Source organism: Manduca sexta, unplaced genomic scaffold (genome assembly GCF_014839805.1).
Source record: "Manduca sexta isolate Smith_Timp_Sample1 unplaced genomic scaffold, JHU_Msex_v1.0 HiC_scaffold_1744, whole genome shotgun sequence".
Classification (NCBI taxonomy): Eukaryota; Metazoa; Arthropoda; class Insecta; order Lepidoptera; family Sphingidae; genus Manduca; species Manduca sexta.
In genome coordinates, this window is record NW_023592639.1 from 1 (window position 1) to 25021 (window position 25021).

At 33.4% G+C, this 25021-nt stretch overlaps 1 protein-coding gene across 1 annotated transcript; it reads left to right on the forward strand.

Annotated features, from left to right (window-relative positions):
* Nucleotides 1-8135: 8135 nt before the first annotated feature.
* On the forward strand, nucleotides 8136-24699 carry LOC119191645 (slit homolog 3 protein-like; the record flags this gene model as incomplete). Its single annotated transcript, XM_037445534.1, has 7 exons — nucleotides 8136-8335; nucleotides 9904-10008; nucleotides 13019-13101; nucleotides 21922-21999; nucleotides 22341-22417; nucleotides 23022-23086; nucleotides 24212-24699. Coding segments are annotated over 7 exons (798 nt in total), but the record flags the coding sequence as incomplete, so codon positions are not given.
* Between the last annotated feature and the right edge of the window lie 322 nt (nucleotides 24700-25021).

Genomic DNA, 25021 nt, shown 5'->3' on the forward strand with positions numbered 1-25021 from the left:
TTGAGTGGTTTCTGTTTGTCGACCAACCTTATTTTTGTGAAGTATTAAAGCGTCATAACTAATTTTTATTTCTAGTAATAATGGCGTTGTCATTAACTTCTGGTGTTATTCGTAGCATGCCATCCCCGCCTTTTAGTATTTCACTGTAACAAATTTTTTAATCTATCAACAAAACTTGACCAAAGAAAAACTCCATCTTATAATATAATGTTTGTAACGCGTCAGAAATATATAATTATTTTATTCCACATTTTAATCAATTCACGTTAACATATTTCCGACAACGTTAAGAAAGTTAATTAAACAAATTATACTTTGTTAATTAATTTCTGATTTGTCTTAATTTAATTAATAACTTAATTGGAATAAGTAAGACATATTGGAATTCTCATTTGAATATTCAAATTAGGAACGTAATTAGTATTGCGGCATTCGTTTATTCAATATTCAAACTTTGTAATATCGAAAATATTCAATATCTCGACGTGTTGAAATAGCTCGTTCGAGCGACGAGAGGCAAACTCTTTATAATACTTACGGGCGTACTGACGTTCAATACTTTCCAATATAACATGTTGCACTGCGGAGCATTTACTTTTCCATTTGATTCGTTATAGCTTTAATGTTTATTTTAATATCGATTTTATTGGTTAAGTGGCAGAGGCCATTTTATATAACTGAGAAGCCGGTACGCTGTCGCTTGCCTAGTGTTAAGTGCTCATAAATAGTACCTAGCCTCCTCTATGGTTAAGTGGTTTAGACCAGAAGGTCTAGACAGAAGTCTACGACACGATTCACATACAAATTGGTAGACTTCAGTTCAGGTTTCTCCATGACATTCTTACAGCGTCGAAGCGAGCGGTTTAAAACATACAGTCGAATTGAGAACGTCCTCCTTTTTTGAAGTCGGTTAAAAAGCCAATACATATAATCGACTTGTAAGTCGACTGTCTCATATGCAATTGTCGCGATGTTGTTTCTTTGCCTTTACTATTCGTAAGTTAAAATTGCATATTAATTTTAAGTTAATCAAGTTTGTTTTACCGATTGAAAATGTACAAAACACATTTTGAGAATCGAAACTAGAACAGTCGAAGTTATTTCTCTAAATTATAAATATCAGTACGCATTATTTTATTATTATTTTTTTTGTAAAAAAATACTTAATTTTTTTAACCGCATTTTGTGCCAGTAATAAAACTATTTTTTCTTTCTTTATGGATTTTGGTGTTGAGTTGAACCCGCGGCCATCTTGTCAATCGATTCCCGCCATTATGAGTAAATCAAACCAAAAAAAAAAAAATCCCGCCATTATGACAGCTGTCATATCTACAATCAATAATTTCCACTCTAACCCTCACGTTAACGCGTAATAGAACATCAAACCCGTTGAATTAACACGGCAAATTAACGGCACAATCGGTCACCATTTGTGGCGACTCACGCCAATACTGCGGTTTGTAGCTACTGTTATATTTATAATAGATTTTATTGGCTGTCAATTGCTTAATGAAGTAGCTGGGTTACTGAGTTTTGTATTAACTGTGGTTTTTGACGTTTAGTTCTGACATAAGTACTTAGTTTGAGATAGTTTTGCTGGTGGTAAGATATATTTTATATCCGCCGGATAGCGACTACCGTACAAAAGATATTAAACGCCATAGTAGGTCACGTAGGTGTGTCGCGTTCCGGGATCAGCCTGTGTAAATCCGGTTCGAACAGGCCGGCATAATTGTGTCTACTGTCGAGGGGTAATCGGTCCTCGTCAGTCGATATTCCATTGGACTATTGGACTTAACATTAAATGCAGAGGGGTTACTATACCGTGCACGTATGAAAAAAAACATACAGCTATCAGTGTTCTAGTTTCAATCCTCAAACTGTGTATTGTACATTTTCATTCGATAAAACACACTTGATTAACTTAAAATTGATATGCAATTTAAACTTACGTAAAGTAAAAGCAAAGAAATCACATCGCGACAATTGTATGTGAGACAGTCGATTTATAACTCAATTTGACCCATCGACGTCATATAAGGCATTATCACCTTATAAATAAGGTATGCTGTTATAGTCAGGAATATTTATTCTAAATTATACCCATTTGTAACATCCTAAGTATCCTAAGAGAAAAATCTCGGCTAAGAAACATTATTTATGAATCTAATAAATTAATTCTTTTATAAATATGTATGTTATAATTAGGGATATTTCCATTTTTTATAATTTTTTATTATTCACTAGATAACTCAAAGTAGCTCTGGTCCTGGTTAGTTCTCGAGCGATAGGATTATATAAGAAATCCTTGCATATTAAAACAAAATCTCCCGCTGCATCTGTTTGATTCTTGAGGCCTTATTCTCAATGACAGTGTAAACTTGTAACTCAGCTGTGTTACGTTATCTTCGTGAAATTGGCGTGGAATGGAATACCATTTTTCTGTATGTCAATTTCAATTGTTATAAACAAGATGAGGTGCGTTACGCGCTTGTAAGTCACTCAAAATAATTTGTGGCATAAAGAATTAGGGCGCAATCTCTGTCTGAAATTCAAAACTACGGAACAAATTTTAATAAGTTCATATGCTTTTTATGGAAATATATAGCTGGATTTTTATCCCGAGGCTTCAGACGAAGCCGCGAGCAAAAGCTTATATGTATAATAATAATAATATTATCAGCACTGTATTTTTTTATTGCATTGAATGACAAGACGAGCTTGCCGTTCACCTGATGGTAAGCGATACGACCGCCCACAAACAGTAGAAACACCATCCAACACCTTGAATTACAAAGTATTGTTTGGTATTCCACTGCACTCGTCATCTTGAGACATGGAATGTTAAGCCATATTATGTCGAGAAGTTACTCTGGCTACAATGTTTTTCAAACCGGAACACAACAGTGACTACACACTGGTGCTTGGTGGCAGAAATAGACATTGCGATGGTACCTACCCACGCGGACTTTCGCATATCAGAGACCTACCACCAGTCATTGTTTCTTTCTATTAATTAAAAAAGTACTTTTAAACAAACAAAACATCAATGTCGAGTCTAATACAATATTTGGGTCATCTCAAGTATATTATCCTTTACATCTCGAATATGAAGGGATGTTTACTTCTGTCACATAAGACGTATGCTAGACAGCTTCCATCGCGTCAGCATTATGTAAAAACGTATTTGTAGTGTTTACTGAATATTATATCTCAGTCACACCTAACATGGGTCTGAATAAAATCTAGGCATTATGTAAATACTTCCTTTGTGAAGCATGTATTGTAATGTGGAAAAATATCAAGAGCAAATGGATGTTGAAAACACGTTTCCTTTGCGCTGAGGAAAATAGATTTTGAATAAATAACCTATATTTCGTTTGACTGTATTTATAACCGTCCAATTTTACTTTAGAGTAATAGATACAAAAAAAGTTACGATTCGTTGTATTTAAAATGGTTCATTTGAATTGGCATGATGAAAAATCTTGAGTGACGTGGTATGGCATTTAATTATTTTGTTTTTCTTCGGTTCGCTTTGCCTGGTATATAAATGACTCTACCTGATCATGACCTGGACATGTAAAGCCTCAATATATTAAAGAAATATCAATTAAATATATTATGTATATCCAAAGAAAATTTGTGTTTACACACATCACACCTTTATCCCCAAAGGGATACTAAGATGCAACCAAAGCACCCCATGATATTATAGGAGGGTGAGCCTTGCCATTCAAGCACAAATTCCCTGTACTGGTGGTAGGTATATGAGAATCTGCCTCGGTAGGTACCACCGCAATGTCTATTTCTCACCACAGTCACTGTTGTGTTCCGGTTTGAAGGTCATTGTAGTTAATGTAACTACTGGACATAATGTGACTTAATACCTCATGCCTTAGGATGGTGAGCGCAGTGGAATACCAAACAATACTTTGTAATTCAAGGTGTTGGATGGTGTTTCTACTGTTTATGGGCGGTCGTATCGCTTACAATCAAGCTAACGGCAAGCTCGTCTCGATATTCAAAGCAATAAAAAGAAAAGGTAGCCGTGCTGATAATGAATACAAAAATCCAATATCACTATTATAATTGTCACGTCACAGGAACTGCACTAATTAAGCAGTTTAATCTTACCCACATGTATTATGTATTGCATTCACCAGATGTGACAATAAACCTTCATTCTTTCTTCCCTTAATTAAACATGTTGACAATCTTACAAATGGTACTTAGTACGCACAGCAACAGTATATCAAAATTATAGCGCACTGTTTCAAAAGTTAATAACAAAGACATCACGAGAGGGAATTCAGTCTTCCACATAAATAATAAACCCGCATAACGAACATAACTCATACGAAAACGACTTAAAACAAGTTTTGTAATTAGACGTCTGGATGTGTGAAGATGTGTTGTGTGGCGACAGAGATGCCAGTTGCCAATTCAAAATATATCTTTTATGTTGAAATTCTATAAAATTCCATTAATTACTATGAGGCCGATTAAGTATTACGTAACGCAATTTTTGAACATTTTTACACCCCCCCTCCAAGCCGACATGTAACGCGCCGTAACGTTTTCCTGTACGACCCCTCCAAAAGTTACGTAACTCTAAAGTATCATTTTTTTCTAATATTCACAATGTATATCACGCAAAGTACCGGAAAGTCGATGAAATACCTTTGTTATTGTTTTTAAATAAAAAACCAATGATACATAACGCGTAGTACGAACCCCAGAGCCTGTAACCCATCGTAACGTTTTACGAGCCCCCTCCCTCCCTCCAAGTTACGTTACGTAACAATTGAACGGCCCCTATCCTAGTTAAAAAGTACCTTATACGTAAATTCAGGCTACGGTCTATGTTAATAATTGCTTCCAATACCGTTCAGCATCATTTACTTTTAACGTCATATAAACACGGAAAAAGACGTGCACAATTATGTTAAGAATAACATGGTAAAATACCATAATAATTTGTCTGATTAATATTTATAAAGATTTTGTTTTAATAATTCCAGAAAATAATTTTATGGCTGGCAATCGTAAATTTACAATTTATTCTTTGTGTTTTAAATTTAAATAATTCTAGAACATAATAATATAGCTGGCAATCGTATTACTAATTTATTCTTTTTTGTTTTTATAATCACAAAAAATAATTATATAGCTGGCAATCGTATTTACAATTAATCCTTTTTGTTTTAAATTTTAATGATCCCAGAAAATAATAGTATAGCTGGCAATCGTATTTATAATTTATTCTTAATCACTTAAGGATTGTTCATTTGCAACAATTACTCGTGCAGATTATTTTGTCGGCGAAACAATAATTATGACAGACTATAATTAAATAACGTTGAGTATTAATTGCCATGTTATTACCAGAGCTTGTTCCATCTCCACAAAATGATACAAGCAGTCACATATAACTCTGTTTTATTTAATAGTATTTTCTATGAATATATTCTTTTACTGTATAAAATTTTAGTTTTAGTACTGTATGAAGTTTTAGTCAACGTAAAGTATTCGTTCAAGAAAATTTTTGTATAGGAATAGGGGACCGGCCTATGCTTGATTTTGTACATTATTCTATATGTAATGGTTAATAATACGAAAAAGAAGCACTCCTGCGAAAACTGCATAAAAATTGGTTAAAAAATGACCGAGTAATTCATATTTAAAATATTGTAATGTGCAGAAGTGGGCGCGATGTGGGGATATCGCTTCATCTCTATCTTTCGCACGCGTCGTAATTCCCGATGACGTCACATGTGGGTATTTTGTCTCTTTTCTGTTTCTTGTTAATTACCCCTTCCACCCAATTTCAAAGACTTATAACTTGTTGATATTTTACCGGATTTTAATAATTCCTTCTGTGTTATCATTTATATTATGTAAATATTTGATAAAAGTAAAGAACAAAAATGGTACCCTATTTTAATAGCGCCCCGTGAGCGTATTTGGAACTAAAATATGACAGAGTATTGTAAAAATCGTATCGTAAGCATCGTATTCGAAAGCATTACGATTAACGAGTGCATACATTTCCACATGTTTGCATTAGTTGTTTCGGAAACGTTACTTGTCATGCGTGTCATTCGGATATAAGTTAATAATACGATTACGCGTACGATACGATTTTGTCTTCAAACGTTTGCGAAAGGGTAACGGCTCCAAATCCGTCTACAAAACTCTAAGCCGTAAGTGAAACGTATATGGTAGATTATTCGGTAAACATAAATTCTTTAAGGCTCAACACCTTGTAAAATACTCCATACAAAAACATTACCTCATCCGCGATGTTAAAACCTTAGATTATACAAAAGTGAATTTAATACTCAAAGCTCTCCCTTGGGTTTACGCGGGAATAAATATGATTTACATCGTACTATACTTGGAAGGTATTCGTTATTTTGCAACGTTGTTGATTTTGTTTATGAATTTATTCATTTATCTTGAATTTTTTCGAGGAGGAGCAAAATCTGGAAAATCTATACCCTGCCACCCCAGCCCATCTATATTTTTGTCATCATCATTATTTTGCGGCCTATCGGAAATAATTTATGTGTTTAATGTTACTGGACGTCTCAAAAGTCTAAGTACACGATACAATTTTAATAAAAAAAAACTGTATATATGCGTATTAATTATTCATTATTAACAAGAAATTGAATTCTTAATTAAACTCTTTTCAAACTTTATTCTTTGAAAGTGTTGCTCGCGACTTCTGTTGCGTGGAAAACCATTCGCGCTACAAAATCCCTAAAATACTGTAGCGATGTATATCGCGAAGTAAATGTCAAGTTTTCATTTATACCCTCTTTCTGCAACTTATAATTCCGTTTCTTACCTGCTTAAGTAGCTTCTTTATGCAACTGGACGACCAGACTGTCAAGCTAATTTGAGGGCATGCCATTTTCGATCTTAGCAGACTGAAATACTTCCTATTTTTATTAAACACTGAACCCGCCTTTATCACATGGAATTATAGGCGATCAGATAACTGGCTAAATGTCGATGGGTTATATAATTGCATGAAAAAGGGCAGAGTAAAATGAAATGATTTCTTTGAACCCGTAAAATGTTATACATTATTTAAATTCCGACAATATTAACTACCACCAGTTCTAAAATCAGTTCTCACCAAAGAAGAAAGAGCAAGAACTCTGGTTTTGCTCTTTTCAAAATCAGTTTAAGGTACCTGATAAAGAGAAGAAAAAAAAATAAATTGTTTTTTTTATTTTGTTGTTTAGAGCAGTTCATTCATATGCTCGGAAAATAAGTAATAAATTAATTTTAATAATAGTAAATAAGTCGTCATAATTTCATACAAAAATTTCGGTCTTGTTAAATCCACCCCGTGCCGTATTGTCACATCGGATTTAAAACCTCAGCAGAAAGTAAACAATCACCATGATCCGCTTAAGACGCAGCCAAAAAACAAAAAGCATTGGATCCTCGCCAAATTCTACATCAAGTAATTTCCGGCAAAGATGGCGAAGTGACAGATATGTTCATAAATAATTCTACGTTTCTTTGAGTACGATCCTTTGTCATCATATTTAACATTCAATTTACATACAAAACATGTGATTACTACAGTAGCTGACTGGCTTTTATGTAAATGCTATTAATATCTATACATTTTATTATAATTTAGTTAGGTTTTCGTAATCAGTTTTTTATCGTCGTTCGTCCATCCACGAGGTGGATAGATGACCCTAATAATAGTCGCAGGAGGTCGCTGGATGCGGGCCACTTCCAATAGATCGATCTGAAAATCTTTGGGGCAGCCCATTTTCAGCAGTGGACATCCTGCGACTGGACAGACCAGGAACGACAACGCCATGTTGTAGTATTTGAAACATTTTTCAAACGAAAAATCAACACTGCCAAAGCATGTTTTTTTCTGTGTCAGGTCATAAGTATTTTTAGACAATAGTTCGGCAAATTCAAGTTGATGACCTGATAATAAGTGAAATTCAACGCCTATAAACAATTACAATTCCAAGAAATTCCATTCCTTAAACTTAAAGAAAAAGGGCTTTCGAAAACCTCACTCATTAACTAACAAGCTACTCTAAAAAAAATCTCTCCGTTTTAATGTAAACTATTCTCTATTGTTTCAGGTCCAAAGTCCAGTCTTGGTGGTGGAGTTAACGCTAAACAGACTAGAAGGTACCCAACTGAGGGCCCTAGGTCTGCTATCTGTCTTCGGGTTCAACGTCACGTACGCAGTACGGGGTCCTAAAGACGCGCCAGGTCCGACCTCATGCAGCGCTATAGAATGTCGCCTATTGGGACATTGTTATGCCCGACACGATTATCAGTAAGACATTATTATTATTTTTTTTATATTGTATGACTCCCTCGGTGGCTTAGTTGTACGGTAAGGTAACAGCGCTGATGTCTCGGGTTCGATCTCCGAGGCGAGCAAAGTTATTTTTGGTTTTTCTACTTAGTATCAGACTGGAGTCTGGAATTTGTGTCCAATATGGCAATAGGCTCCGCCCCCTATCTCATCATGGGACGGAATACACGAGGCGAAAATTAAGTACACCAGTTGCCCTCTGCCTACCCCTTAGGGGATAAAAGCGTGTGAGTGTGTTTGAATGAATTATTTATTGAAGATAATAATAATATTGTTTAAGATTAAATACGCTTATCGTTGGAAGTACTACTGGTCCAATTCTGAAAAATGTTTCAATAACGGGAAGCAACATTTTTCTAAGTTTTATAAGCTACTTCTTATTCCAAAAACGGAGTATGTACCAAAAGTCTCCATCAAATGCTTGTGTGTGATAGAGGGGAAGTAAGTTATAAAGTGTAATCTCTGGAAATGTTCAACTGATTCTACAAAATCCTACACCGGTCTGGAAGCTATTAAATAAAAAAACAGGTTTTGTTATATTTTAATTACATAACTTCTCTAAAATTTATTCGCTTGAACGGAACCGCAAACCAAAGCTAAATAAACCAGAGTTAAACCATGTGTTAAATTGTAACCATAAGCTAGTGATAATAAAGTTATTATTGTAATTATCCCGCCTATAATAATTCGAGATCATTCAACTAGAATGCTAAATTATCAATTACCAATTAATGTGGTAATGACTTCAATTTTGCTTTGATTAAACCCATTTGATTCATGTGTATAAACAGCAATATCACGATTAGATACACAATGAATTAATTTTAAATGGGTTAAAGGAAAAACACGAAATCCAGGATAAGTAACAAGATTTTAATTTTTGCAAGACACAAACGTTATTTTACTAGGAGGCCATGAATCAGAGAGAGTGGTTGGACAATAAACCACCAAATGTCAGTTTAAAACGACATTTGACATTCCAAAACGACATTACGGATAAATAATATTAGCCTGTGTTTATATAACTTAGACCAAATTTAACAAAAACAAATTAATTTGAATTCGAAAGCCAACGGAGTACTGGTTGACAATTTAAATAATTGATTAAATAAACTAAAGGATTCATTCGTTCCCTTCACAAATTGGATTAATTGAGCGTATAAAACACATTATCTTCAAATCGAGAGATCGCCTTTTGACGCTGTAAAATGTAAATTCGGGAATATTTAGAATTAAAATGTACGAATTATCAAAGGAACCTATTACGTTGGTGAATAGAGTGTGAAAATAGGGTTAGAGGAACGATTGCGCTGGGACTATGGCAAAACTACGAAATCTATACGTCAGTAATTTTTTCTAATCAGCTCAGAAACCCAAAACTCGTTTTATTTATAGTAATTTTGTCGTACGTCTACAGAATAGTTACAATATATGTTTTTTTTCGCTAACATATGTTCTACCACTGCCGCCAGCCGATCTTAATGTGGGATGATTGAACGTTTATAAATATTTGTATATTTCCACAGAGAGTTTTACTGCTCGTGTTTCGATGAGTACTCCGGCATGGACTGCGGCGTCGGCCCTCTTTGTCCTCGCACCTCCAACATGTGCAAAAATGGTGGCACGTGCAGGTAACCAAAATCATTTAAGGCTTCTAATCGCTTGGAGCAGCTATACTGAATCTGTGACACTCTAAACACGAAAGAATATTGACCCAAGAATACTGGAGTTGTTTACCAATTCTATAAGAATAAAATTCTGGTAATTACTGTGAATATCTAATTATTATTAAAATATTATTTTTAAATTTTATACACAAATTACGTTGTGGCCCATATAAAAAACGTTTAGTATGGCCGGTCTAAGACTAATCTTGCCATAAGTTAATGATTGATTAAATTGTAAAACAACAGAAGCGAACAAGAAGAACAAAATAATAAGAAGAAAACAAAACAAAACAACAACAATATATATCTTGACTGCATGCAGTCGTGTCCAGCGAGCTATCATTGCTGAGTTCCATCTATTTGATAACGCAAGCAGGATGGTGTTAGATCTGTCACGTACACATGGAGTAAAGAAGCACAGCGCTTACGCATGACCGCAGCGAATCCGTGTCATATAATCATATCCTTGTGATAGAATACGATAGTTACATGGTAATACAGGATCATTTTGATATCGCGTTACTAAATACAAACACATACTTATCTACTTGGAAAATAACACTTTACAATAACTTAAATGAGCCGTAGATGTAAAATAAAAAAGTGTAAGTTTCGAACAAAATCAATATTAAATAAAAGGAATTTTAATTTTACGCGCCCTAAAGCCACTACTTCTACTCTCAGAGAATTCGTTGCAGCGGCAATATCATACTTTCAGTTAAAATACACCCACACGCCATATTCGCATTAAAATACAAAATGATCAAAAAGTCAGAAACTTAAACCAGGATTTTTCGTGAAAATATTAGTTATTAATCAATAATTTTTGGCACAATGTCAGCAAATGTGAAGACGAGTATGTGGTTTCATTTAGTAACGCAATGCCAAAATGACCCTGTATATCATAAAAATATTGAAACAATATTTTCCGAAATTCCGCTCGATAGTAGAGAAAAAGTTCCGCTCGTTACAAGTTAAAGTGTACTCAGAAACAGTAGTACTATTTAAATAAACATTTGCAGAACTCTTAGCGCTTACTATCCTTACTATTTTCTCAGTACGAGCACTTGTGATGAGTTTTAGTCGTAAACGCTGTGAGAGCCGCGAGTTTTTGTAATTCCGCCGCTGGATTGCAAAAGGCGGGTTATTTTTTCATTACTTTGACGTTTTATCAAATGCCTATGTAACATTTTAACGTACATTTAAAAGTTCTGTTACGTTGGAGTTTTACTTTATGGTCTGAATTATATGGTTTTATAATCTTTTTTGTAACAAATACGTGACGTGTAAGTTACAAATGTTATCCAAGTAGCGTTTAATTTAAATGCTCTCCATTACATTGTACAATAAGTATGACTCATTGACTATCTATTATTTATCTTTAAGAAAATGTTAACTAATCAATTATTTCACTGCCCTGTGCTCTTTTACTGAAAATAATTCAAATATCAAAGTAATAAAACCCATTAATGTTAAGGAACTTCCCCGTCATTTTAACATAGTTGAATTTTTTTTCTTTTACAGGTCAAATATCTTTAAAATAAAATTTTAAAAAGATTTTTTTCAAAAAAAAGTTTTTTTTCAAAAAACCTTTTTTAACTACTCTAAAAAAATACCCTTAAATTAAAACAATCTTTGTTTTATACTATATAGAGATAACAGCTTGTCGCGAAATTTATTTTTGACAAAATCAAGTTACATAATTATTGTATTATCTCAACAAGTAAATCGCGACAAGCTTTAATCTCTATATAGTATCAATACATACACACCTACATATAGGGATAGACAGACCAAGAAAATAGGCGAATCCATGTGAAATATAAATTTTACACCACTTCACATAATTTACAAATATGCGCGCACGCTGGACCTTCTCACGTTGGCGCCATTGCCAACGAGAGATAGAGCGACAGCACTTCTTCACATCTTTTGTACATCACCTAATCAGATACTCGTACAAAAATATTTTTAATGACGTTTATTTAAAACGTTTAGATATTATTACCCACATGCATACAAACATTGACAAATAAAAAATCTTGTGAACCAAAAACACTAAATAATTTAGGTAGTCCCTCACATTTTTATGTGGTATGTAGCCCGAATTTCAATCTTTGCCAGGGTTTTCTAAACGCAATCTTCGTAACACTGTGTGCGAGCCTTCAGAATATGATTACTCGGGCTAGACCACGTTTACTCTGGAAACAACGTTAACACTCAATGGATTTGGTGCGCTTCGTGTAATATTCTTAAATTTTTCTACGGAAATAAGATTTGGAGTTTGGGGTAAAGCCTTGGAGTTTGTGTGTTAGGTTATTCCATTATGCGAGGTTAAGATACGAAAACTCGTTGATGACATATGAAAACGATTAAACGGGGAATAAGCAAGGCACATCTAACTGCCTTCTTCAAACTTTGAAGCTTGCATGACTTATAGCAAGTCTCATTTCCATGGAATTATTGTACCGACAAAGTGTTGCTCGCGACTTCGACTGACTCTAATGCCTTTCCCGCTACAAAATTCCCTTAAATACTCTAACGATTAATAGTGCGACGTAAACGACGCCAGCGCCATCTATTTAACAGTTTGATACAACACTTCATTACTTCCCATGGTAGCTAATTACCGAGATAAAATGTAGCCTATATATTAGACCAGTACATGGTCTATCAGTGTGTAAAATTTTATTCACATCCGTTCTGCTGTTTCTGTGTTTATTTTTAACACACATCCAAACATTTTCAAAAACTTTCGTATTTATAATATTATTAAAGCGAAAAGCAAGTTTTTTCAATTAGTCTAAAAACATCCGGATATTCTTGTGCAACATATTGCTGCGAGAGCTTGCTAGCTTTACTTTATACTCCAAATGCATTACATACCCGCTATCCTAGTGAGACCTGTCAAGACCAAATGACACCATATTTAGTTGAGGGATAATTTAATACAGAGCTAATATTATGTTATCAGGCAAATGGGCCCCGCAGCGGTGAGTTGCATCTGCGCGCCTGGCTACACTGGCGACCTCTGCGAATCACAAATAGCAGCTCCAGGTAACTATATCCGAATTAAATATAACTATATCTGATTTGTCAGTAAAGCTCTCAGACACTGCTGGTGGTAGGACATATTTTATACCGTCCGGATAGCGACCACCGCACACAAGGTGTTAAATCTCGCCATAGTTGCCTACGTAAGTTTGTCGCGTTCAGGGATCAACCTGTATATATTCGCTTCCTACAGGCCGGCACAATTGTGTCGACTGCCGAGGGGTAATCTTCTCCCGTCGGACATTCTAATGGTCCTCACTCTACTTACCATCAGGTGCAGTAGAGCCACTTTGCGGGGCACGTAAAAAAAACATTGGACTAAACAGATATTTTATTATTTCACATGCACATTACATTATACTGATTTTAAACCAACTCAAATTTAATTGGCTTTAGCTTACATAAAAATTTATACATTACTTAGTAATTTATAAAAATATATGGTCACTTTAACTCTAAGTTTAGTCCAAAGGTATAAAATTATAAGGAATTCAATACAAATATTTATACTTAAATAAAACAACACTTCTGCATCATGCACATTCCATAAACTACTGCCCATTCCAGTGCCGGATTTTTTTTTTATGAGTGTAAGCCACTTTATTTCCGCCGCCCCATGTAGCTAGGTTTATGTATGTATGTATGTAGGTTTCTTAAATACTTAAAAAATTACATTTGTTTGTATTATGGAAGGCACTAAAGTTAAATAAACGTATGATTAATTAAATCGAGTGAGCGTCCTCTGAAATCTGCCGCCCCTAAGAGGCTGCCGCCCATAGGCCGCGGCCTAGACGGTCTATTTACAAATCCAGGACTGGCAAATTCAATTAAATAATCATCAAGAAGAAATTAGATCCTCTAGGAACGTAAAAAAATATTGCATAGATTTCTTAGCCCCCTCCTTCACAGCCGTGTCCTCATCCGCTATTCTGAAGGTCGGCATAATCCAATATTATTGAAAGCTAATAGCGAATAATTTGAATATAATGAGGAACATTTAGTTACAAATGTATGCGCATTGTTTACCTTGAAGACCTAATCTGAAAATATAATAAGCTTTCAATTTTGTAGAATGTAATTATAGATTAAATTTTATGGCTAAGTAAAATTTTATAGAATTTTATACGTTTTAGTATTTGTGAGAGTGGGATTAATACTTTAAACACATTCATGAATTCACATATTACAGTGTTGATATAAGATTATCAGACTTTGAGCATATTAATCCATTTTTTTTTTACTTTTTTGAATGACGAGACGAGCTTGCCGTTCGCTAATGGTCTGTGTTATTTTAGGCAGCAGGGCGGCGTGAAAATATATACTTTGTAATAAATATCAGCCCTGTATTATATACTGGCCTCCTCTACTACTAAGAAGGAATAGGCCTTAGTCCACCACGCTGGCCTAATGCGGATTGGTAGATTTCACACACCCTCGAAATTCCTCTTGAAAACTTTTCAGGTATGTAGCTCACGATGTTTTCCTTCACCGTTAAAGCAAGCGATAATTCGCCAAGATGATTTTTTTTTTAGAAAAGTCAGAGATGTGTGCCCACGAGATTTGAACCTGCGGACATTCGTCTCGGCAGTCCGTTCCACAACCAATTAGGCTATCGCCGCATACTTCGGAAACCCCAGGGCTAAATCATAAAACGCCGGTTTCATACGCCTACTTTCAAAATGTTTTTTTTATGTTTCTGAATACACTCAAGTTACAAAATTGCTGTTATAATTATCTGATGTTATACTCCCGTAAAACTGTTTGCTTTTCGTATTTTAATTCTCACAATCCTTAATTCGATTTTTTTTTATTCTAGACAACGGGGAGATGCCGTGTGAAGTTTTATCATGGTTTAAATTAAAATATTTTGTGTTGTAATTAAGCTGCTAATGTTATTTATGGAATGTTCGTTGGACAACTTTTTGCCACTTTTAAGTCGGTAAAGCGTAAGGATTTTGCTCTGACTTAACATTTTCATCTGTCAGATTAGCTGTCACATTAAAGAAATAACGCTATGGTAATTGTTTGTACATTACTTTTTTCTTTTTTTTGTTTATTTTTTTATCACAGCAATGTGGCACCACTGCACCTGGTGGTAATTGAAGAGATACCCAAAAATATTTCTACCGGCAAAGTATATCTCCAGACGGTCGGCACAATTATGCAGGCCTGCTTAATTGCTGCTTCTCGCATCGCCCGAAGAACCCTAAGTTATAGGAAGGAGGGAACGCGTATGCTGGCAAACTGTTCCACAGTTTAATGGTGCAACAGAATTAAGAATTACTAAACCTTTTGGTTCGAACTGGGATTAACTAAAATTCTAAACTAATTAAACAAAAACTGTGTGAATAGTTTATATATTATATATATTAGAGCCTTTTAGGTTACATCAATTAATATTCTCGATGTAACAAGAAGCAATGATCAGTATAATATTTGGTTTCCATCGTCCTTTATTTTTTTTACAGATAATAAATAATTTTCTATAATCTGATTCGATGCTATAAAATAACAAGCATAAAAATACAGTAGAATTGAGAATCTGCTCCTTTTTTGAAGTCGGTTAATAAATGGTATGCTACAAGTAATAACGGGGCTTAAAACATTTTTTCCATTAGTACATTCCATAGTTCAAAGGATTGCAAAAGAGATTTTACTTAAGTTTTCAACATGTTAACGTAACATGAATTCTGCAAAATCCCCTTTGTTACAGAAAATTGCCTTCCAGGTTTTATTTTAATATTCTTTTTAAATTTAACAACAATGCAATATAACTAACGCAAATGCACGCACATTACTAAATTAAAAGTGGTGCTATGAGTATATTAGATTTACTTTTATTTACTAGAAGCATTTAGAAAATGAATGGTCGCTTCTGTCAAATTAAATGCATAATTTTTATACAAATTCTAAATCCAAAACATTTTGCATAACAGAAAAATTGTGGTAGGAAATTTTATTTAAGAATATTTCTTCAACAGTTTCATAACATTGCAGTCTTGCTGCCATTTGGCAATAATGGGGAACGCAGCGTGCCTCGAAGAAACTTGTGGTTTTAACTTCGAGAAATTAGAACGTTTAACTATAAGTGCACCAACATACAGAAATACATTTTGCTTTGCGTAATTTCTTCGTTTCGTTATTTTTTTAATGTGCACGAGGAAATGACCCAAATGCAACTGATGGTCAGTAGAGTCGAGTCCAATAGAATGTCGACTGACGAGATATGATTAGTCCTCGGCAGTCGCCAAAATTATGCCGGCCTGTTGGAACCGGATATACATAGCCTGATCCCGGAATGCGTCACACTAGGTTCAAAATGGCGGCAATGTAAACATTGTATACCTAAAAAAAATCCTATTTAAAACTATTTAGTCAATGTAGAAGTGTTAAAGCATAATAAATATAATTATAATAGAGTGATACAATTGGACAAGTGTTAGTGACTACAAAACTTAAACATAACAAAAGTTATAAGTAATCATAAGTTATCAGTGACTTTACTGTGTTCAAAGTTCATAAAACATATTAATACTTGACTAATACATAATACAATAAAGAAAATAACGATTAAACAATAAACTAAGCTATAATAGTGCAAAAAAGTGTTTCAATAATTTGTAATTGTGAAACTAAGAAACTGTATTAATTTTAAATATTCAATTATAAATAACCGTCACTTTTAGCGTCATAAAATTTTGAGGACTTAGAAATTCAGAAAGTTTATATAAAATTTGTCATACCAGTGTTGACACGACATAGTTGTGTGCAAGATATGGTGCGTTTCATGCGCGAGTGCGTATGATCGAATCCTCGGACTGAATTTGGTTGAGTTTTTAATGTCTTTTCTTTTTTTCTTTATTTTTTTACTTTTTATTTTTCTCAGCTTTAAAAGTAAAAATAACTTGTTTGCTGGACATCTGTGAAGTTGCCTATGCACGTATTAAAATATGCATGATATATAACGCTTAAAGAAACAATACTGCATCTTAAAACGCATGTACTACTCATACACTTCCTTCCTGGGTTCCCTAGATTTTGCAAGTATCTAATAAAATATGAAATATAATTTAAATATGGAAACAAATAATATAACCATTAGAAAAAATTTAAAACGCAATGTGATGAATCTTTCGATACGTCGTTCGGATCTACTCAATCATATATTGCTACAAGTCTACCTGATCTATCGACCATCGAAGCTATTGGAGATAGAGCCAATATAGAAGAACTTGTTGGAGAAATAAAAAATCTAAAATCACAACTAGCTAACGCCCAATTAAAAGTTGAAGATCTCTTACAAGAAAATAGCACATTAAAGAAACAGATTATTCAACAAACTGAGAAAACTGACCCCAAATTAACATTATTATATGAAAACAAATCACAGATAAATATAGCTAACAAAAAAGAAGAAGAAAATATTATACGAAAACTACAAACAAAATATCCACAAAAGAAGCATTCAATATAAATTTTAATACGCCAATAGATGGCGACACTATGTTCACTAAGGATTGTGCAAGGAACACACAAACAGAAATCAATGAGTGTCTGGCTATGTCATTCGGAAATAACTCAAAAGATGGCGTCCTAAATAGAACCATAACACTTTCCTGTAATCAAGATACCGATGACCATCGCTTTATATACATATACGGAGGACTACAATGTAGAGGTTTTGCGGAAAAAATAATAAGATCCAGAATGAACACGAAATATGAAAAATATAAAGTAGTCTCTATAATAAAACCCCACGCGCCAACACACGAAATACTCAAGTCTTGTAATGAAGTAGAAGATACTCCGGGTAATTATATAATTTTAGGTGTAGGACAAGATGACGCAAATCCTGCTCACCTGGCCATAGAACTAGCAACCACATTGAATAAATTTAAATATACTAATATAATCATTCTAAATGTTACACATAATCCATATCTAAATGAGTGGAAATTAAACAATCAACTCAAACAGATCTGTAATAATATCAAACATTGTAGATTTCTTTTTATCTCGCAAAACACATACAAAAAAAATGTGTTCTCAAACATTGCCACAAAGAAAATTAATTTATTGATCGATAGCGATTATGCAGATAAACATTTACCAAATATAAAAAATAGTATTAAAACAAATGATTTTTGCAAAATGGGTACGATTCCGTACTATTTTTCAATAATCAAAAGAATTTAATTTTGAAGATTCTAATCTGCGTGACTCGAATATTACAAACATTCATAATAAAATGGACCATAGTACATTTTTTCGCAAATACAAATAAAGGATACACTGAAACATCACGTTCTTTGTATAAAAGTAAATACCATGTCAACAAAAAAAGTAATGACCTCATTACGTTATTTCACCAGAATATAGCTGGTTTATTAAATAAATTAGAGCAGATAGAGATATGTGTAGAAGAGTTTCAAATAGAAAAGAGCCCGGTACAAATACTATGTTTTACCGAGACCTTTCTTCGATCTGGTGACGAGATAAATGTCCGTATACGCAATTTTAATCTAGCTAGCCATTTTTCAAGAAAAACGAGAAACGTGGAGGTGTTTGTATTCTAGTGGATAAGTCTATAGAGTATAAAATTATTCCGCTATGTAATTATGTATCATCTGAAAAGTCTTTTGAATGCTGTGGTATTGATATACCATCACTTCAATGTATTGTTATTTGTATATACAGAATACCGGGATCAAATGTATCTACCTTCTTTGATAAATTAGAAACGCTCATGCATAAACTTAATTTTAAGGAAAATAGACGAATCGTTATAACTGGAGATTTGAACATAAATACATTGAAGAACGATGACACATCTTATAAATTAAAAGACTTTCTACTCTCTCATAATCTCATATCACACATAACTGAACCCACACGACAACAAACCTGCATTGATCACATTCTTAGTAGTATTAAAGGAGCTGTAGGTAAAGTACATCATCTATATTTATCTGACCACAATACTGGTCAGAGTTTATCGTTTCCTAGGAAATGTGAACAAATAAAACCACTATATATGTATATTACTAGACGAGATTATGATGAAGAAAATATAGTAAAATTTCAAAATTGTATATCAAGTTTGTCATGGCAAGAGGTACTAAATGAAGCAAACTGTAATAAAGCTTATGATCTGTTCTATGAGACATTTCTACTATTTTATGATTTATGTTTTCCGGTAAAATCAATTAAAACAAGGGTAAATTTAATGTCAGCAAATTGGTTATCAAAAGGTATAAAGATATGTTCTATTACAAAAGAAAACTAAGATACATAAGCTATAAAGATAAAAACGATGAAACTAAATCTAATTACATAAAATACAATAAACTATTTAAAAAATGTATAACATGTTCTAAAAAGATCTTAAATAACAAATATATTTTAAATTCTACAAATAAATGTAAAGCAACTTGGGACATAATTGGCGACAAACTAAATAGTACACAAAATAATAAAAATATAAAAGAGATCATTCATAATGAACGATTAATATCGAATCCAATAGACATTGCAAATACATTCAATGATTTTTTATATTACAAAACAAATAAACCTAAAATACATACTCCTAACTACAAATTAATTAACACTGTTGACTCTACTATTTTCTTAAGGCCTTGCACCGAGTATGAAATATTAAAAACGATTGTGTCGTTAAGAACTACAAACGCCGTAGGTTATGATGCAATATCAACTAAAATAATAAAACGATGTAATAGCGAGCTCTCATCAATACTTTGCTATATTGTAAACCTTTCCTTTGAAAACGGCGTTTTTCCCGAAAAAATGAAAATGTCCGTAGTTAAGCCAGTACACAAAAGAGACAATAAAGAAAAAGTAAACAATTATCGTCCCATTACGCTAATTCCAGTATTCTCAAAAATATTTGAAAAAATAATGCACGCCCGTATTACCACATTCCTAAATAAACATAATATTTTAACAAAAGAACAAAATGGATTCCAAAAATTCATGTCTACCACACTAGCGGCCTTCTCTATAATAAACACTGTGACCAAATCTCTAGATAAAAGAAAACGTGTATCAGCGGTATTTTTGATATGTCCAGTGCTTTCGATTTTGTCGACCATCAAATATTGCTGCGAAAATGTGACTTATATGGCATTAGAGGGAAGGCGTTGGAATGGATTGACAGTTACCTGAGTCATCGAAAGCAATGTGTGGAGATTACCCATGTTGACTCGAATTTAATGACTACGTCACACAGGTCCACTTATAGGGAAAATAAATTCGGTGTCCCCCAGGGTAGTGTTCTAGGACCTCTATTGTTTTTAATATATATAAATGATATTCCGAAAGCAACTAGACATAAATGTACATTATTCGCGGATGATATTTCAGTAGTAATTACACAAGATGATAATAATTTTGACTATACACAAACCTTAAATAATACAATAGAAAATATATCAAAGTGGTTAGATGATAACAACCTAACTGCTAACATAAATAAGACAAAAATAATTCAATTTAAAAATTACAATAACAAGACTAATAGTTTAAAAATAAATTATCATAACCAAGAAATTAATGAAGTAAATGAAGTAAAATTTTTAGGTATCACACTAGACGAAAACTGCAACTGGAAAGCTCATATTAAAACAACTTGTACCAAAATAAACAGATTTGTATACGGACTCAGAAAAATAAGAAAACTAGCTAGTGAAAAACTGCCTTAATGGCGTATCATGGATATGTCGGATCCATACTACGATACGGCATATTGTTATGGGGAAACTCAACAGATATAGGTGGGGTGTTCGTAGCACAAAAAGTGTCTCCGGGCAATATGCGGGGTCGCACCACTAGATTCATGCAAACCACTGTTCAGAAAATTAAAACTGCTCACTCTAACTTCAATATATATATTAGAAATTGGTATATTTGTCAAAAAACATTCTGAGTTGTTTGAAAAAGTATGTCAAAATAATAAATACACTATCAGAGATCCAACTAAGCTAAAACTAAATTCAATGTCAACCACTCTGTATAAAAGAAATACCGGTTGTATGACCATTCTAATATATAATAAAATACCGAAAACCTTACGTGAACTACCTTTTACCTTATTTATTAATAGATTAAAGAAATGGCTCATAGATAAATGTTTCTATACAATTAAAGAATTTTTGGAATGTAAAGATATATAGTAATATAATAGTAACCCCCAGATGAACATGGGTTTTATAGTTAGATATAATATAATAATATTATGTATAGAAAATCATGTAATTTGTATGAGTAAACTACACCTAAAAGGGAATAGATATATTAATAATAGGTAATTTGCCTAACTTCGTTCTCTAATTATAAGTACGTATATAATTTTTTTGCATACCGTTGAAACGGTGAAACATGTTGCACATGTAAGATATTTAACATCATAATTTATACCATGTTTTATGTAAAATAAATTGATTTGATTTGAATTGATTTGATTTTATGGCGGCTTTTAACACTTTCTCTTTATCTTGGCGGATATAAAATATATCCTACTACCAATATGTAGTTAAACGACATTGTTTAGACCAAAAAAATACAGCAGATCGGATTTTGACTATATTGCCGCCATGAGGAAAAACGCCGTTTCCACATACATACGGAGAAAAAAAACTGTTAAATACGACTATTTTTAATGATTCCTCAATTTAAAAACATGACACGTCCTATTTTTTTATATCTGAAGTATTTACTAGTAATTAACTAAAAAATAAAACTGTAATAAAAATTTGTATGTTTCACAAATATTTACACATATTTAGAATTTATTTATCTTTTCAGAATGTGGTATTGAAGAGTGTTCTGATACTTGCAACGAGGGAGCGACTTGTGATTGTAATCCAAGGAACACTGACGCTAGTAAGTACATAATGTTTTATTGATATAATATTTCTTTTTTTTTGAAAATTCTATGATACCAGTCTGAACGTATACCCTTTCAATTAAAGGAATTTTTCAAATCGGTTTTTAAATCTGAGTAATGAGGTAACAAAAACATCACGTCGAATCGAGGACCTCCTCCTTTTTTTGAAAACCAATCCGGAAGTATATCGTTTCAAATAATAATTTTCTAAATCGGTTAAAAAATTACTGAGTTATTAACAAACAAAAAAACACACATCGTATTAAGAAAAATTCTCCTTTTTTGAAATCACTTAATAATTGCCATCGGTAGTTTAATTTTATTTATTTTTCTTTAGCGTCAGCGCGATTCGAAACAAGGCTTCAAGTAGTGGATCAACCAAGCATCAATATATCTCAAGAAGTTGTTAAACAGGTGTGTTTTTAAAATAATTTTACTGATAGGCAAATATAACCGCAGATTTTTCGGTTTCAAACAGGCCGGCATAATTGTATCCACTAGTGAGAGATTATAATCATATCTCCTTAGTCAATAATCTGAACGTCACTCCACTTATAATGAGTGCAGTGGATGTTGAAATGGCCTTTAAAAAAGTATGTTCGTAAAACAGCGTAAGGAAATCAATATAAAATTTTACACCGCTTTGAAAAACCGCTGAAATCCAAAGCACAAAATAACATTACAGGTATATACTGGTTATCAAATTTGAAGTCAGTGACTGTGAAATAAAAAAATAAAAAACGAAAAATTACTTTCGAATAAAAAAATAATTTTCCAAATTGGTTCATAAATGACCAGAGTTCTGAGGTAAAAAAGAAAATACAAAAAAATAAAATTGACGTCGAATTTATAACCTCCTCTTTTTTGGAAATTGTTTAAAAAGAACATGGTGTTTCAATAGTCGCAATATTTTTAATATTGATCATTCATAATATTAATTCAAACTTCAAATTCATGACGAACAACAGATAACAGAGATTAACAAATGTCGAACAATAATATATTGCTTTTATTTCAGATTACTAGTTACTTGAAAGCATCAAACATAACGTTGGAAGACGATATCGAATTTTTAAATATAAGGTATGTACACTCACCCAATATTTATATTCATTTTGATCAAAAACTTAAGTTCTTTATTGCAAAAATATTTCAACAGTACCTAGTATTGTCTTAATGAGTAAAAAAAATCTTTATTATTCTACTAGCTTTTGCTCGCGGCTTCGTCCGCGTGAAGGAGTTTTCCGGGTTAAATTCCTGCTATATATTTCCCCGGGATAGAAAGTAATCTATAGGGTTCTACCCAGGGTTTCAAACTATCTCCATGCCGAATTCCATAAAAATCCATTCAGTAGATTTTGAGAAAATCGATAACATACAGACAGAAAAAGGGACTTTGTTTAATTATTATTAATTAATAATAGATAAAGTCTATACTTATTCTACATATGTTCACTCTAACATTACTTTAGTATGAACTAAAACGTCCATGAATTCTTTATCTACATCAAGTGTGCAATCTAGAACATTCATGAGACAGTGTTTAGAAGCTTGTATACGAAATTCGTTCTTAAAACAATAGTGGCAGTGATAATACTAATAACGGTAATGGTCCTGATCACGAGGTCATTAGCAGTTTGGATTAAAGACTGCTTCGGTGCCATAATTGGAAAACGGTACGACTGCAGTGATGAGGTCTCGGGATCGAACTCCGGGTCAAAATGATATTCGATTTTTCTCAATATCAGCCCGGAGACTGGAATTCGTGCCCGATATGGCGATAGGCTCGCCCCCTATTATGGGACGGAATACACACGGCTGAACGTAGGTGCCACTGTGCCTTCGGGTTTAAAAGGCGTAAAAGAATACATGAGTGTGTGTGAATTAAAGAATAAAAACAAATAACCTCATAGTTTTTAAGAGATATCACATGATAATGATATCTGGTATTCAAAACCTATTGTAAAGAAGTTATATCGAATGAAGATGAAATCACTCATCAGTGTTCTTGTTTTGTTTATTGGTTATACATTAATCTATCGAGCATTATATTGCAAAAGTTCATTTCTCTTCCTTATGTAAAAACCTATGAAGTTCTATTAACATAGACTCTTCCCAAAAGACTACTATAAACATTTCTAATCTATCTTCAGCAAAAATTTCCGAGCACTTTCTAGATTTATTCCAAATTAAGACACAATGTTGCAGTGCCGTCGACGCAAATAATGCAAGAACAGTGTGGCTCCGAGTGTGGGCAGCTAGAAGAGATGCCGGAGCCTTACGTGCAGTGCTGGCCAGGCTAGCCGCGACCCGCTCCCGCACCGACAGACTCCGACTGCTGCCAGCCACGCTGCACTTCGAGATGCAACCGGCTTTGAGTCTTCATGTGAGTATATAACTTTTTTTTAACCTTACTTATACCTTGTTAGCATGGCAGGATCGACTAATACAAACACACCAGACTTTTGGGCGAGTGCTTTAGGCACTCGAAATCCTTAAAAATTAAGTGACCATGCTGAGAGCGACCCACTAACGGATGAGACATCAACGATTATGAGTAAACTGTCTTATTTCGAATGTACGCAGCCAAACCAACGTCTTCTGTTGTGTCCGTTCATGTAATATAGCAGTTAGTGTTCTTACAGAGAATTGTGAGATCTATGTTGGTGAATGTACTGGTTCGTTATAAGGTCTAGGAGACGTATTTATAGATGTAACCTAGTTTCCCTCTGAAGTGCGATCAGAAGAGACACTGTCACAATAACCTCTGCGTCTTAAGTTCTCTATTTGATAAACCCATATTCACACCAGCTCATGATATGTTAAGTCACAATATGTGACGGATTGTGACAGATGAGTTTTGCTTATTAAACAAAGGCGACACAGCTACGAACACATTCTTAAATGATAACCTATGCTTAGTTTATTAAATACTTAATTCTATACATTAAATGTCTACATCAGACTCAAAGGTGAGATCTATTTATTAATACTCTCCTGGGTATTTTAGATGATTGT